We start from the raw sequence: 15,956 nt of genomic DNA, 5'->3' as shown, positions 1-15,956 counted from the left end.
TTCCGTAACAGAATGCGATTGCTGTGTACTGTTCACATATGCCCAAATTAACCGAAATAGGGGGTAAACGCTCCAGGTTCCGGAACAACAGCTCCAAATGAGCTAGGTGTGAAAACGCTCTTAGATGCTTCTATAGAAAGTAGGTTAAAAAAAAAAAAATTTTCTTTGCCCTATAAGGGAAAACAATTTGTTTTCTTTGCCCTATAAGAGGGATTTATATATATATTTTTTAAACCTACTTTCTATAGAAGCAGCTGGGAGGTGCGCTGTTTTAAGTGAGCGTGGATGATTGAATTGATTGATTGCTAATTTTATTACTGTCCGCCTTGTTTCCAACTGGTTAACACATCCTGCGCCAAAAACGTCGTACAACGTGTTTCAAGGTCATGCTAATTCTGCCATTCCACGGCGTACGACGTTATTGAGATCATATTTCATTTTTTCGCCATGGTATTCAGAATGCCCTCACGGAACCTGGTCTGATGCAGTGGGAGTCTGCACAACTCTGCAATGCTTCAATACTGCCGCCTGGTGGATGATCGGCGAGTTACAACCGGAAATGGATCTCTGGTGATCTCGGTGCACCGGGCAAATGCGTCCGGCACTCACATATTGTTGCGGGACTCTAGACACACGTCGTGTATATGGATCGCTGCCATAACTCAATAATCGATATGATTTGGGCGTTTATTATTATTATACAAACCGGAAATGGATCGAGTAGATCACCGTCAAATAAGTGGGATCTTTTTCCTCCAGTCTCATCGGCGAACGGTAAGAGGACGCTGACGTCATTTTCAGCGTGAGTGTTTATAATTAATAATGCAAACTGCTCTGATCAATATATCACCCATACCGCGCATGATCAGTCATAACGTTTAGGATCATGTACAGTTGAAATTTTTAATATAACGTGTATCGGCAACAAACAGCAGTTGATAATCTATATATGCGTTTATGCCTATAACTCACGTTCTAGGAATTACTGCAGAAAACGATAAAAACATATTTATATTCTAGACGGTATTTTCGTATGAATCTATGAATGAAAAAGTATAACGTTTCTACATCCTGAACGATAGATAATCGATGTTGAATGGGCCATAGTAATGTCAATTTAGCAATACAATTAAAAAAGTTATAGCCCTGCAAAGAAGGTGAACATCTCCATAGGCTTAGAGTGGTGGCAGAGAGTGGTATGAGACGGGCAAACTGCGTGGCAGTTAATGTGTTAAGCTTGGCGACTCTTTCGAAGTCGCTCTCTTTCGAAGTTGGTTAAGGTTAGAGTTTGGAATCAGGGCTGGTGGTCTATCGCCCTGCTCTAAAGACAAACTCTAACCTTAACCAACTTCGAAAGAGAGCGACTTCGAAAGAGTCGCCAAGCTTAACCAGTTGGAAACAAGGCAGACAGTAATCAAATTGGCAATCAATCAATCAATTCAATAATCCACGCTCACTTAAAACAGCGCACCTCCCAGCTGCTTCTATAGAAAGTAGGTAAAAAAAAAGAATAATTGCAATTAATCAATCAATCAATCAATTTGCGTGATTTTTATTTTGTTCCACAATGACTCATGACCCACTAATTACATCATCCAACATTGTGTAAGAGACTAACACATTCCACGTGACAGAATCATTTTTGAATGACTCGTTATGACCCTTTCAACACATCCATTTGTAAAGATTATTGTCCGCCATCTTGTTTTTTTCTAAAAAGTCGCACTGGCGGATTGATAGTAATTCGGTTGTGGGCGGGTCCTGGGACCAAGAGCGTGGGGTTATGACAAATACCCACGTGTAACTTGACTGTTTCAGCCAATCAGAATCGAGAAATTTGCATGTCATTGTATAATTTGTATTATTTGTTACCTAAATAAATTGTTAATAGATAATATTGTTGTCTTCAGTTCATAAATTGTGTCGCATTTGTCAAATTAAATTGTTCATTTGTCAATCAGATGCAAAATGCAAATAAGTAAATATGGCATTATATATCAGAGGTGAGTAAGAAAATGAACAAATATTTATGGTTAAGAATGAGACTGAATAATGACATCACACAATAGTCTAATGATTAGACTGTTGTGTGATGTCAATACTCATTAGTATTAGACTCTAATCCTAATGAGATATTCCTCTAAATATAACTTCAAAAACGGCCACAATTTCAAGAAAAAAAGAGTAAAAAAGAATTCCGGCGGCGCATGGTTTCGGGGCCCCCCATAGCTCTCAGGTGATAACTCGAACCCTGGTTTGAGTTTTGCCCATCCCTGGAGACACATTTGTGAGGGATTGTTTCCTGTCGGAGAGACTTCCGTTCCTGCGGGTGTCAGGTGATTGACTAAGTGTAGGTCAGTGAAAAGGTTTTGTCTACCTTTGTCTCCGTCGCACTACCTGCAATAATGTAAAGGAGGCGGGCAGCATAGACAACTGGCACAGAGTAAAAAAATATGTAAATAAAAAATAGAAATTAAACAATAATAAATACAAATCGTTCAATTGTTGGTTAAGGGAAAAAAAGCTTTTCAACAATGTTGCACTGGTAAAACAATGTATAAATAACAGAACTACAGCATGTGTAAAAAAAATTTAAATAAAAAAAATACTTTTTTTTAAAAGGGGAGAAATATAATAACTGGTAAGCGCTTTACAATTTTGTTCCTCACATTCACTCACACACCGACGGCAGAGGCGACCATGCAAGGTGCCGACCTGCTCATCGGGAGCAGTTAGGGGGTTAATTGTCTTGCTCAAGGATACTTCGACGCACTTCCCGGGAGGAGTGGGAATATCAAACCGGGAACCTTCTGATTACCAGACAACCGCTCTACCTCCTGAGCCACTGTCGCCCCAATAATTATTAAGGCAAATCATTTTTATATAAAAATAGCATGTGTGTAATAATGACACACAGCATATAGGAAGACTCTGAGTCAACACGGTAGTATCACGGTACCCCACCCAGCCACAGGATGTGATGTCAGGAAATCAGAGGAGGAGGAGGAGGTCCACCCCCCCCCCCCCCACGTGTATTCCTATTAAAACATGGAGAGGAGCTCTTCTGTCTTCATCAGGCCTCTCTGGTACAAATCCATCTTCTCTCGCAGCCTCTGCTTCGCTGGGTTCTCCTCAATACTGATGTCACCTGGAACAGAACACACAGCCAGGGTTAGACTACTGGATTTAGAGGGGGATTCTTTTAGATTAGATTCAAATGTATTGAATAGAATAGAATAGAATAGAAATACTTTAATCATCCCGAGGGAAATTTTACACTACAAATCGCTCATAAAATATACAGTAAAAAGATATACAGTAAAAATATACAGAAGTCTACAGTAAGTGTAATATTGAACAGTGTTGTTTTAAAAGTAAAAGTCCAGGAAGATGGTAACTGTCACCCTGTGCTCAGTGATGCAGTGAGGCACAGTGATGCTGTGAGGTTTCTGTCCTTGCTCACTTCCTCGCTCTGTTCCTTTAAACCACCTCGCTCTGTTTTCCGTTTGTTTCTGTTAATCATTTCATTCCCCCATTCACACGCTTCTTCCCAGAGACGTCGTTGATTGGTTCTCTCCCGTCCACACGCTTTTCAATCACATCCCCCAGCTGTCACTGCTTGTCAATCAATCAATCCCGTATTATTTATACCCCGTTTCCCCACTCAAGTTTTGTTGGATCGTTTTGATATTTTCTGTTTGCATTCGCCGTTCCTGCTGCTGCTGTTGTTCCCTGTGCTTTACCTCCAGGATATCCAAGAAGCCTTCCTCTTGGACACCTTTTTCCCGTGGCGACGCGCTCGCTCCGCTGCTGTTCCAGCGCTCTTTACGCACAACGCCTGGGTGAGTTTTTAATGACTGTCTTTGATCAAATTCCGTTTTCGTGTGTTTTTATAACACTGAAGATTACCACCTTTTTATCAGACAGTCACTCACCCAGCGGTTGCCTTTTTGATTGTTTCACTGGGATAATATTTTGACCTAACATCTCCCACTGTGTGTTTATCACACCGAAGATATTATCACATTGGATTGTATTTTGGACTTCGCTCTCAGTGTCTATTTTTGCACCGAAGATATTTTTCACTTGGGATTGTGTTTTGGAACATTGCTCACTGTGTGTGTTTACACGAAGATTAGTTCACTTGGATAACTTTTGTTTTTGGGTACAAGTCCCCTCTCCTGTTTCTCCTGCTCGTTCTACCTGCACCCTGTGTTGACTCGCTCCCTCTCTCTCTCTCTCGGTCCCGCATCACCTCGGAGATTCTGCCGAGAGAGGTCTGCAGAGCGGCTCTGACGTCAGCATCTGCTACCCCCTACTACCACCTCGGGAGAAGCTGCAGAGCAGCAGAACATTTTCATCCTTGCTTGAATTCCTGTCTTGTTTAGACTCTTCCTATTCTATGCTGTTTAATTAGTCTCAATAAACAAGCCCCTGTTTTTGGCAACTCTGAATCCTACTCTCTTGTGTCGTTGCGTTTGGGGTCGGTGTCAAACCATAACATTACGATCCAACCAAAATGACGACCCCAGCCGACACAGAGAGGGTCAGAACCGCACTTGCTAATCAAGTCGAGTTGACCAGGGATCACAGTCTCCAACTAGAGAGGGCTGCGGCTGCGGTGCAGGATCTCAGGGAACAGGTCCTGCCTATTCAGGGGTCAATGGCCGCTCTGGCGGGACAACAATCCGGTATTCTCGCTCAGCTTCACTCGCTGAGCGACACCGTTAATGCTTTACTTCCTTCACATCCTTCAGGAGCATTCACCGCAGCCCCAGCAGATCCCGCACCTCGGGAACCCCGTCTCTCCGTCCCACGGCTGTTCAACGGCAATCCCGAGGAGTGTGCCACATTCATCATGCAATGTGAGTTGGTTTTCCGTCATCAACCAAGCCGTTTTACTGCTCGAGGGTCCCAAGTGGCTTATATGACGAGCTTGCTTTCAGGCCATGCTGCCCAGTGGGTCACTTCCTCCTGGGCAATGGATGCAGATTTTGTTTTCTCCTATCCAGACTTCGTGGCGGAGCTCCGCAGAGTGTTCCACCATCCAGCCCGAGGTCTGGACCCCGGAGCCCGGTTGGGGACTTTCCGACAGGGGAGCGGCAGGGTGACGGACTATGTCCTGGAGTTTCGACTGGCGGCGGTGGAGAGTGGATGGAACGACCCTGCACTTCGCCTAACCTTCTTGAGGGGACTCAGTGACGCAGTCCGGGACCAGCTCGCTACCCGGGAGTTGCCCGACTCCCTCGAGGACCTGTTTAGCCTCGTCATCCGCATCGACGGACGCCTCCTGGAGAGAAGGCGCGAGAGGACCCGACTGTTACCTCCTGAGGTACCCCGGATTCCCCGGACGCATGACGTCACTCCTGGACGCCCTGTCCTCAACACTACTGGTGGTAGCAGGCCTCCCCGTTCGGTTCGCGAGGAGGAACCCATGCAGCTGGGACGCTCTCATCTGAGCCAGGCGGAGCGTGAGGCAAGGCTCAGGTCCGGTCTCTGCCTCTACTGCGGAGGTGCGGGACACCGAATCGCCGACTGCCCCACCCGGCCAAAAGATCAGGCTCGCCGAGACCCCGGGAGATCCTGGTGAGCCGTTTTTCCCATTCCCAGCGCCGCGCACCACCTGACCATCTGATGAGCGTCACCCTGGCCTGGGGGGACCAACGTGCCACGGTGGAGGCCCTCATCGACTCTGGGGCAGACGAGAATTTCCTCGACTTCGAGTTCGCTACCCGAGCCAACATTCCACTTGAGGACCTTGTGAGGCCCTTGGAGATCTTCTCGTTGGACCAACACCGCCTGGCCGACATCTCTCAACGCACCGGCCCAGTCGTGCTGACCATCGCTGGGAACCACGTTGAGAGAATCCAGTTCCTCATCACCCAATCCCCCCTTGTCCCGGTGGTCCTGGGTAGGCCCTGGCTCGCGCTGCACAAGCCCCACATCGCCTGGTCCTCCGGTACCATCAAGGGCTGGAGCTCCTCCTGTCACGCCCTGTGTCTGCAGGCGGCGTCCTGTCCCCCGCCCCGGAGGCCCGCTGGTGAGTTGCCTCCGGACCTCTCGTCCATACCTCCCGAGTACCACGACCTCTTGGAGGTTTTCAGTAAATCCAGGGCTCAGGCCCTTCCACCTCACCGCCCCTATGACTGCGCCATCGACCTCCGCCAAGGGGCTCCCCTTCCCGGCAGCCGCCTCTACAGTCTGACCGTTCCGGAGAAGAAGGCGATGGATCTCTACATCTCTGAGTCATTGGAAGCAGGACTCATTCGGCCTTCCTCCTCCCCGGTGGCGGCCGGTTTCTTCTTTGTTGGTAAGAAGGATGGGGACCTGCGACCCTGCATCGACTATCGTCAGCTCAACGAGATCACCATCAAGAACAAGTACCCTCTACCTCTCATGAGCTCCACCTTCGAGCCACTTACCCAGGCCTCGTTCTTCACCAAGCTGGACCTCCGGAGTGCCTACCATCTTGTCCGTATCCGTGAGGGCGATGAATGGAAGACCGCCTTCAAGACCCCCAGGGGCCACTACGAGTACCTAGTGATGCCGTTCGGCCTCACCAACGCCCCGGCGGTATTCCAGGCACTCATGAACGACGTCCTTCGTGACATGCTGGAGGTGTTCGTGGTGGTGTACCTGGACGACATTCTCATCTTCTCCAGGACCCTCGAGGAACACATCCAGCATGTCCGCCGTGTGCTGGAGCGCCTCCTCCACAATCGGCTCTTCGTCAAGGCGGAGAAGTGCCGTTTCCACTCCGACTCCGTCGACTACCTGGGCTTCATCGTTGAGAAGGGCTTGACCCGAGCGGATCCTCGCAAGATCCAAGCTGTGGAGGATTGGCCTGAACCCACCACTCGGAAGGAGTTACAGAGTTTCCTCGGGTTCGCCAACTTCTACCGAAGGTTCATCCGGAACTACAGTCAAGTGGCGGAGCCACTTACCAAGCTGACCTCCCCCGCTCTGCCGTTCGACTGGTCCCCAGCGGCATGCGCTGCGTTCCGCTCCCTCAAGAAGAGGTTCACTTCCGCCCCTATCCTGCTCCACCCTGACCCCAAGAGACAGTTCATTGTGGAGGTGGACGCCTCGGATACTGGCCTGGGCGCTGTCCTATCCCAACGTTCTCTTTCGGACCAGAAGGTGCATCCTTGCGCCTTCTACTCGCGTCGCTTCCTCCCTGCCGAGAGGAACTACGACACCGGCAATCGGGAGCTGCTGGCGGTCGTGGCTGCGTTGGAGGAGTGGCGTCATTGGCTAGAGGGTGCCGAGGAGCCTTTTACCATCTGGACGGACCACAAGAACCTGACGTTCATCCGCGCTTCCAGGCGCCTCAACGGTCGGCAGGCGAGATGGGCCAGTTTCCTCAGTCGGTTCGACTTCTCGCTGACCTTCCGCCCCGGTTCCCGCAACACGAAGGCCGACTCCCTGTCCCGGTTACACTCCAAGGGGGCTCCACCCTCTGAGGACCCTACTCCCATCCTCCCGGAGGCCCGAGTGGTTGGAGCCATCACCTTGGGCATCGAGGGTGTGGTTAGGCGTGCCCTACGCTTCCAGCGTGCTCCTAGCAACGTCCCTATGCATCGTCTCTTCGTCCCCGACTCTGCCCGGTCCCGGGTACTGCTTTGGGGCCATACCAGCCGGTTCGCCTGCCACCCTGGCGTCCATCGCACGTTCTCCTTCCTGGCTCGTCGTTTCTGGTGGCCCACCATGCGGAACGACGTCAAGGAGTTCGTATTGGCCTGCGCGGTCTGTGCCCGCAGCAAGGCCTCTCACCAGGCACCCTCCGGGCTCTTGCAGCCACTTCCCGTTCCGAGCCGTCCGTGGTCACATGTGGCGCTGGACTTCGTCACAGGTCTGCCCTCCTCCCAGGGGAACACCTGCCTTCTGACCGTGGTGGATCGATTCAGCAAGGGGGTTCACCTCGTGGCCCTTTCCAAGCTTCCCTCGGCGGCCGAGACGGCGGACCTCCTGACTCACCACGTGTTCCGCCTTCATGGGTTTCCCCAGGACATCGTCTCTGACCGGGGGCCCCAGTTCACCTCCCAGGTATGGCGGGCCTTTTGCAAGGGATTGGGGGCAACGGTCAGTCTTTCCTCTGGTTATCATCCCCAGACTAACGGGCAGACGGAGAGGATGAACCAGAGCGTGGAGTCTGCTCTTCGGTGTGTGGCAGCCGAGAGACCGGCATCCTGGAGCCGTTTCCTTCCCTGGGTTGAATACTCCATCAATTCAATGGTCAGTTCCGCCACCGGCCTCTCACCCTTTGAGGTTTCCCTGGGCTACCAACCCCCTCTTTTCCCCGCACAGGAGGCGGAAGTGGCAGTTCCCTCCGTGCAGGTCCACCTCGACCGCTGCCGACGAGTTTGGGAGATCACCAGGACCGCGCTGCTCCGGACATCTGAGCGCGCCTGTCGTGGTGCCGACCGGCGCCGGGTTCCTGCGCCGACTTACCGCCCTGGGCAGAGGGTGTGGCTCTCCGCAAAGGACCTGCCGCTACGGTCCTCGGCCAAGAAACTCAACCCCCGTTTCGTCGGACCTTTCGAGGTCCTGAAGGTACTCAGTCCGGCGGCCCTGCGCCTGAAACTTCCTGCGTCCATGCACATCCACCCCATGTTCCATGTCTCCCGGGTTAAGCCCGTCTCCCTCAGTCCCCTTATGCCTCCAGCTCCTGATCCTCCGCCTCCCGTGTTGGTGGATGGTCACCCCCAGTGGCAGGTCCGCCGGTTGATGGGCGTTCGTTGGCGGGGCCGGGGGTTCCAATACCTGGTGGACTGGGAGGGTTACGGTCCTGAGGAGCGTAGCTGGGTCTCCCGGCAGCTCATCGTGGATCCCAGCTTGATCACTGACTTCCATCGTGCCCATCCTGACGAGCCGGGTCGGCCTGGTCGCCGGGTGGCTCCCGTGGAGGAGGGGGTACTGTGAGGTTTCTGTCCTTGCTCACTTCCTCGCTCTGTTCCTTTAAACCACCTCGCTCTGTTTTCCGTTTGTTTCTGTTAATCATTTCATTCCCCCATTCACACGCTTCTTCCCAGAGACGTCGTTGATTGGTTCTCTCCCGTCCACACGCTTTTCAATCACATCCCCCAGCTGTCACTGCTTGTCAATCAATCAATCCCGTATTATTTATACCCCGTTTCCCCACTCAAGTTTTGTTGGATCGTTTTGATATTTTCTGTTTGCATTCGCCGTTCCTGCTGCTGCTGTTGTTCCCTGTGCTTTACCTTCAGGATATCCAAGAAGCCTTCCTCTTGGACACCTTTTTCCCGTGGCGACGCGCTCGCTCCGCTGCTGTTCCAGCGCTCTTTACGCACAACGCCTGGGTGAGTTTTTAATGACTGTCTTTGATCAAATTCCGTTTTTCGTGTGTTTTTATAACACTGAAGATTACCACCTTTTTATCAGACAGTCACTCACCCAGCGGTTGCCTTTTTGATTGTTTCACTGGGATAATATTTTGACCTAACATCTCCCACTGTGTGTTTATCACACCGAAGATATTATCACATTGGATTGTATTTTGGACTTCGCTCTCAGTGTCTATTTTTGCACCGAAGATATTTTTCACTTGGGATTGTGTTTTGGAACATTGCTCACTGTGTGTGTTTACACGAAGATTAGTTCACTTGGATAACTTTTGTTTTTGGGTACAAGTCCCCTCTCCTGTTTCTCCTGCTCGTTCTACCTGCACCCTGTGTTGACTCGCTCCCTCTCTCTCTCTCTCGGTCCCGCATCACCTCGGAGATTCTGCCGAGAGAGGTCTGCAGAGCGGCTCTGACGTCAGCATCTGCTACCCCCTACTACCACCTCGGGAGAAGCTGCAGAGCAGCAGAACATTTTCATCCTTGCTTGAATTCCTGTCTTGTTTAGACTCTTCCTATTCTATGCTGTTTAATTAGTCTCAATAAACAAGCCCCTGTTTTTGGCAACTCTGAATCCTACTCTCTTGTGTCGTTGCGTTTGGGGTCGGTGTCAAACCATAACAGATGCATTGTAAAGTCTGATGGCTGTTGCAATGAAGGACTTCCTGTGCCGTTCAGTGCTACATTTAGGGAGTGTTAGTCTTAGCACTGAACATGCTCCTCCTATCAGCCAAAAGTTGTTGTCATCAGTGTTGGGACTAACGTGTTACAACTTTTGGCAGTAACTAGTACTCTAACGCATTACTTTTAAAATTCAGTAACTCTGTTACCGTTACTAAATGGTTTGTCACTGCGTTACTGCGTTATTTTTATGTAGATTGGTAGCAAGCTTTAGCAAGCTGCAGCGCAGTCCTGACTCCTGTGTCACCTCCTGTGGAGACACGTTGTGGGTCGTGTTTTGTTTACTCTAGTCTAGACTGTCATGGCGGCACCCAGTAGCCGAGTTTTTACACATGGATATTCTCACTATTTCTCTTTTGTCGAGCACAAAGAAAAGAACGTTTTAGTTAAGTGTAAATTGTGTCTTGGCTCAAAGATCCTATCTACTGCCCAAAACAGCAATTCAAATCTGTTGAAGCACCTGGAGAAACAACATGCTTCAACAAAGCTTGGTCCACTAGCCTTAGCTGTTAGCAATGACAGTAATAGCAACCCTCACCGTGAGTTACGTCAGACTGATAAGGCGTGAACCCGTTGGCCCGGCAGTCTTCACAGCCCTGCCCGTCTGCCTCGGCCGCGCAGCTGCACTGAACGGGCCAGCTGCCGTACAGGTCCAGGTCCTCCTCCTCCTGCGGGCTCGGCGCCGTTTTCACAGCTTCCAGTGATAACCGATCGGACGCCTCTTCGCTCCCGCACGGCTCCGAACCACCGCTCAAGAAGGTCACCTCCGACTGGCTGTACTCGCAGGGCCCCACCATGGCTTCTGCTGCCGCCGCCGCCGCCAGAGGGTAGCCGCACTGCTCGTCGTCCTCCACCGGTATGCTGGGTCCGGGGCCGACGCCCGCGTGAGGAAGGGCCTGGTCGTCCAGGGTGTGCGGTTGGTCGTTTGGCGGGTAACTGGGCAGAGGAAGCAGCTGGCTTAGCTCCAGTAACACCTGCAGATAAGATAACAACTCTTCATTAGATTAGATTAAAATGTATTGTCATCATACAGCACAAGTACAGTACAACGAAAATAGGTTTGGCATCCAACCACAGTGCAAATGTAGCAGTAAAGTGCAATAGTAACATACAATGTACAGGTTATTAAACTGGATATAAAATATATAAATTTGTACTACTGAGTACCAGCTGTATTTAAACAACACACTCACAGTATAACCCTACCAGCTGTATCAGAGGAGGCATGTGGTAGTCTACACCCTCCCCAGACCGACAGTAGGGCAGAATGTGATAGTCTACACCCTCCCCAGACCGACAGTAGGGCAGAATGTGATAGTCTACACCCTCCCCAGACCGACAGTATGTGGTAGTCTACACCCTCCCCAGACCGACAGTAGGGCAGAATGTGATAGTCTACACACCCTCCCCAGACCGACAGTAGGGCAGAATGTGATAGTCTACACCCTCCCTAGACCGACAGTAGGGCAGAATGTGATAGTCTACACCCTCCCCAGACCGACAGTAGGGCAGAATGTGATAGTCTACACCCTCCCCAGACCGACAGTAGGGCAGAATGTGATAGTCTACACCAGGGATCGGCAATAGGCGGCCCGCGGGCCAACATTGGCCCGCCAGCAATAATTTCTGGCCCGTCAGATTATTTTGAGAATATGATATTTATTTGACGCGCGGGAAATATTCACTCGGGACGCCAGGGTGTCTTTTATTGTGAAGCTGTATCTATCTACCGGCAGTCATCAAAAGCATGTCTGTCACTATAGCCAATTGAAATGCTAGAAATGGTCAGGTGGACTGGGAGAACCAATGGAATAGTCCCACCGGGCCCCGTGTCTATTTCCCTAACGCACTTTCACTTCCGCGTTCGAGATGCGACTCGCGAGCGAGTTGAAGAAAACAAAACAAACATCTTTGGATAGCAACGCCGGGGAAATATAACGCTTCTTTTAATAAACAGGAGCCATACTTAAAATACGGGTTTATCGCAACAGGTCGGTGATTCTTGCGTGCCGAGCCGACGTCCTCTCTGCATAATATGTGGCGACAACAACAACAACAAGGCAAGTTGGCAGATGAAGTAGCTGCATTCAACGCCAATCTGGAATTGGAGGGCGGCGAGTGGATCATTTCAAACATTAGCAGGGATTTTGGAGGACATAACAACAAACAAGGAGGTATGGTGAGTCGTGTTTTCATGCATTCTGATCTGTTCATCACCCGCCGGCGCCGCGGTGATCTGCAACAGCTGAGAGCTGTTCATGAATGAATGGATGAGTGAGAACTTTGTTTGGCGGATTGCAGAGTGGGTGCAGTGCAGTGCGGCGCAGTGCACACGGTTGTTGGGGGGATGCAGACCAGAGAAAAAGTTTGTCTTTTTTCAATATCAGTATATTAAAGTAGCCATTGTTTTTTATCCTGGCCCGCCAAGCAACGGCTTGGGGAAAATCTGGCCCGCGGCCAAACCTAATTGGCGACCCCTGGTCTACACCCTCCCCAGACCGACAGTATGTGGTAGTCTACACCCTCCCCAGACCGACAGTATGTGGTAGTCTACACCCTCCCCAGACCGACAGTAGGGCAGAATGTGGTAGTCTACACCCTCCCCAGACCGACAGTATGTGGTAGTCTACACCCTCCCCAGACCGACAGTAGGGCAGAATGTGATAGTCTACACCCTCCCCAGACCGACAGTATGTGGTAGTCTACACCCTCCCCAGACCGACAGTAGGGCAGAATGTGATAGTCTACACCCTCCCCAGACCGACAGTAGGGCAGAATGTGATAGTCTACACCCTCCCCAGACCGACAGTAGGGCAGAATGTGATAGTCTACACCCTCCCCAGACCGACAGTAGGGCAGAATGTGATAGTCTACACACCCTCCCCAGACCGACAGTATGTGATAGTCTACACCCTCCCCAGAACGACAGTAGGGCAGAATGTGATAGTCTACACACCCTCCCCAGGCCGACAGTAGGGCAATGCGTGCAACGACCAGGAAGGGAATTGGCATAACAACTAAATTGGGGATGGGAGAAAATTATAGAAAGAAAATAAGAAAAAAAACACACTCACAGCCTAACCCAGTGTTTCTCAAAGTGGGGGGCGCGCCCCCCAGGGGGGGCGCAGAGACATGACAGGGGGGCCTTGAGTAAAAAAAAAAAAAAAAAAAAAAAAAAAAAAAAAGTGCTATCTGTTGCAGCTGCACTGTTCTCCATGAAAATACCATATTTGGATAAGTTTGACCATTTCTCAAAATCTGAAAATCATTATTTAATAAAACACAGAAAAGGATCACCAAGTTACTCTTGATAAAAAAACGGTGCGCAGGCCATGGCAGGGAAAAGGAGGGGGCTACAGGCGCTCATCAAGGGGGTCTCGCCAAACGCGCAATGGACGCACTGTAAATTCACAGAGAGGCGCCAGCGTCAAGACAGCTTAGCCCTGAGCTGAATGAGGTTTGACAGAAGTTATAAACGTGGTAAATTTCATCAAAACCCGACCCCTGAAAGCGCGCCTGTTCTCTGCGCTGTGTGAGGAGATGGGAGCTGACCATTCTGCAGTGCTGTTTCACAGCGAGGCAAGGTGGCTCTTGCGAGGGAAGGTGTTGTCAATTTGAAAGGTCACGATATTGGTGTTATTTCAATAAATTTAAACATGGCCCATTTCATGACTATTTTGTTGGGGCGAGGGGGGGGGGGGGGGGCCCAAGATATTTTGGTCCGCCAAAGGGGGGCCTGACAGAAAAAGTTTGAGAAGCACTGGCCTAACCCAACCCTACCAGCTGTATTTGAACAACAAAGTTCCATTGTTATCTATTTCATTGTGTCCACTCACAGCCTCCATGTTGGGTCTACAGCGGTGGCGACTGGCGGTGCTCTCCAGGGCCAGGCGGAGCAGGCTGAGGGACACGGAATGGTGGCAGGGCCCAGCGCGCCGGTCCAGGAAGCGCAGACAGGAGTCCACACTGCCACTGTCCTCCACCTCAGCAGACAACACGTCTCTCTGAGAGAGAGAGAGAGAGAGAGAGAGAGAGAGAGAGAGAGAGAGAGAGAGAGAGAGAGAGAGAGAGAGAGAGAGAGAGAGAGAGAGAGAGAGAGAGAGAGGGAGAGAGGGAGAGAGAGAGAGAGAGAGAGGGAGAGGGAGAGGGAGAGGGAGAGAGAGGGAGAGAGAGAGAGAGGGAGAGGGAGAGAGAGAGAGAGAGAAAACATGTGATTGCATGTGGAAAGAAACGTATCATTGATATGATGACATTGATTATTGTTTTATGTATGTTACTGTATCCTGTATTAACCCTTGCGTGGTGTTCTGGTCTGTGGGACCCGTTTTCAATGTTTACTAAAAAAGAGAAATTATATAATGAATTGTTGTTTTAACCTGAGACTCATTGGCCTTGGCTCATTTACTGTGAATAACAAATAAAATAACAGTTAATTGGTGAAAACTGTGTTCCTTCACTGTCTGCCTCCACCTTGTTACATTTATATTTCTATTCCATTCATGTCTTGATTACAATGGATTCTTTCTTTTACAGACGTCACGTTCTATCACTAAATCAATACCATTTCTATTATTAAATGTGATCTAGCAGAGGTCAATGGCAAATATATAACCATATATGCTGTCTAGATTGCTTGTAATTGAGATAAAGTCAACATCTGTTAAGTATATCTGTTAACATGAATCGTTATGGCGTCATTGTTTTAAAATGGGTCCGCCAGACCCGCGAACATCAGGTGAGTAACAGAAAACGCGAACAGACACAGACACACAAGGGTTAACAGTGACGACCTATACCGCGTCTCACCAGCAGGGTGCGCCTGGGAGTCTCCTCTACGACCTGCCGTCCTGTTATTGTTTCCATTATTACCTGAGGAGAAAGGAAACATGGTCAACAGGCTTCAGAACAGTGGCATAAATGTTCCCCCCGTCTCTTAAAAACCGCAGTGGTTCTATCGTTTGCACACCATTCCCAAGCTGTAGACGTCCAGACTGAAGGACAGCTTGCCGTCACGGATGTACTCCTCCGGCAAGTAGCCCAGGTTGCTATGGGAGCCGGTGTCCATGGTAATGGTGCAGCTCCGATTGGCCAAGTTTGGCCTGAGGCGGGCCATCCCAAAGTCGGAAAGCTTGGGCTGCAGGTGCTCATCCAGTAGTATGTTGGGACTGCAAGCGCATACGCCAGGAAGACAAGAGAAGAGAAGACAAGAGAAGAGAAGAGGAGAGAAGAGGATAGAAGAGAAGAAACCAGATAAGAGGATAGAAGAGACAAGAGAAGAGAAGAGAGGAGAAGAGAAGAGGAGAGAAGAGGATAGAAGAGAAGAAACCAGATAAGAGGATAGAAGAGACAAGAGAAGAGAAGAGGATAGAAGAGACAAGAGAAGATAGAAGAGAAGAGGAGAGAAGAGGAGAGAAGAGACAAGAGAAGATAGAAGAGAAAAGGAGAGAAGAGACAAGAGAAGAGACAAGAGAAGAGACAAGAGAAGATAGAAGAGAAGAGAGAAGAGAATAAAAGAGAAGAGGAGAGAAGAAAAGAGAAGAGGAGAGAAAAGACAAGAGAAGATAGAAGAGAAGAGAAGAAAAGAGAAGATGAGAGAAGAGAAGAGAGAAGAAAAGAGAAGAGGAGAGAAGAGACAAGAGAAGATGAGAGAAGGGTGAAGAGAATAGAAGAGGAGAGAAGGGAAGGGAAGAGAAGATAATTAATTATAATCTTAATTATACCTGCACATGAAGTATTACTGGTTGATGTGTTGTTGCATCTGTCCGAGTGACATTTTATACAGTATACTTATAGACCTGTTCGCTGTATATACGTCAGACTCAGTGATTGCACGCATCGAGGAGGCAAAAGGAACGTAATCCTGGTCAGAACAACGGGGCAGACTACAATATATTTGCATTTAACAATCTAAAGTTT

General features: G+C 49.7%; 1 protein-coding gene across 1 annotated transcript in view; it reads right to left on the bottom strand.

The window, feature by feature from the left end:
- Nucleotides 1-1,556: 1,556 nt before the first annotated feature.
- Nucleotides 1,557-15,956, bottom strand: part of irak3 (interleukin-1 receptor-associated kinase 3) — a 51,921-nt gene continuing 37,521 nt past the window's right edge. The window contains exons 9-13 of the mRNA XM_084330418.1: nucleotides 15,007-15,205; nucleotides 14,847-14,909; nucleotides 13,877-14,044; nucleotides 10,579-11,014; nucleotides 1,557-3,148 (exon numbers count right to left, since the gene is read on the bottom strand). Of these exons, the coding sequence (XP_084186544.1) occupies nucleotides 3,042-3,148; nucleotides 10,579-11,014; nucleotides 13,877-14,044; nucleotides 14,847-14,909; nucleotides 15,007-15,205 (973 nt within the window). The 3' untranslated portion in view covers nucleotides 1,557-3,041. The remainder of the gene's footprint in view (nucleotides 3,149-10,578; nucleotides 11,015-13,876; nucleotides 14,045-14,846; nucleotides 14,910-15,006; nucleotides 15,206-15,956) is intronic.

The sequence above is a fragment of the Notolepis coatsorum genome, assembly GCF_963971535.1.
Source record: "Notolepis coatsorum genome assembly, chromosome: 15".
In the NCBI taxonomy this organism is placed as follows: domain Eukaryota; kingdom Metazoa; phylum Chordata; class Actinopteri; order Aulopiformes; family Paralepididae; genus Notolepis; species Notolepis coatsorum.
The sequence above is the reverse complement of the archived record's forward strand: the minus strand, read 5'-3'. Positions and strand labels throughout refer to the sequence as shown.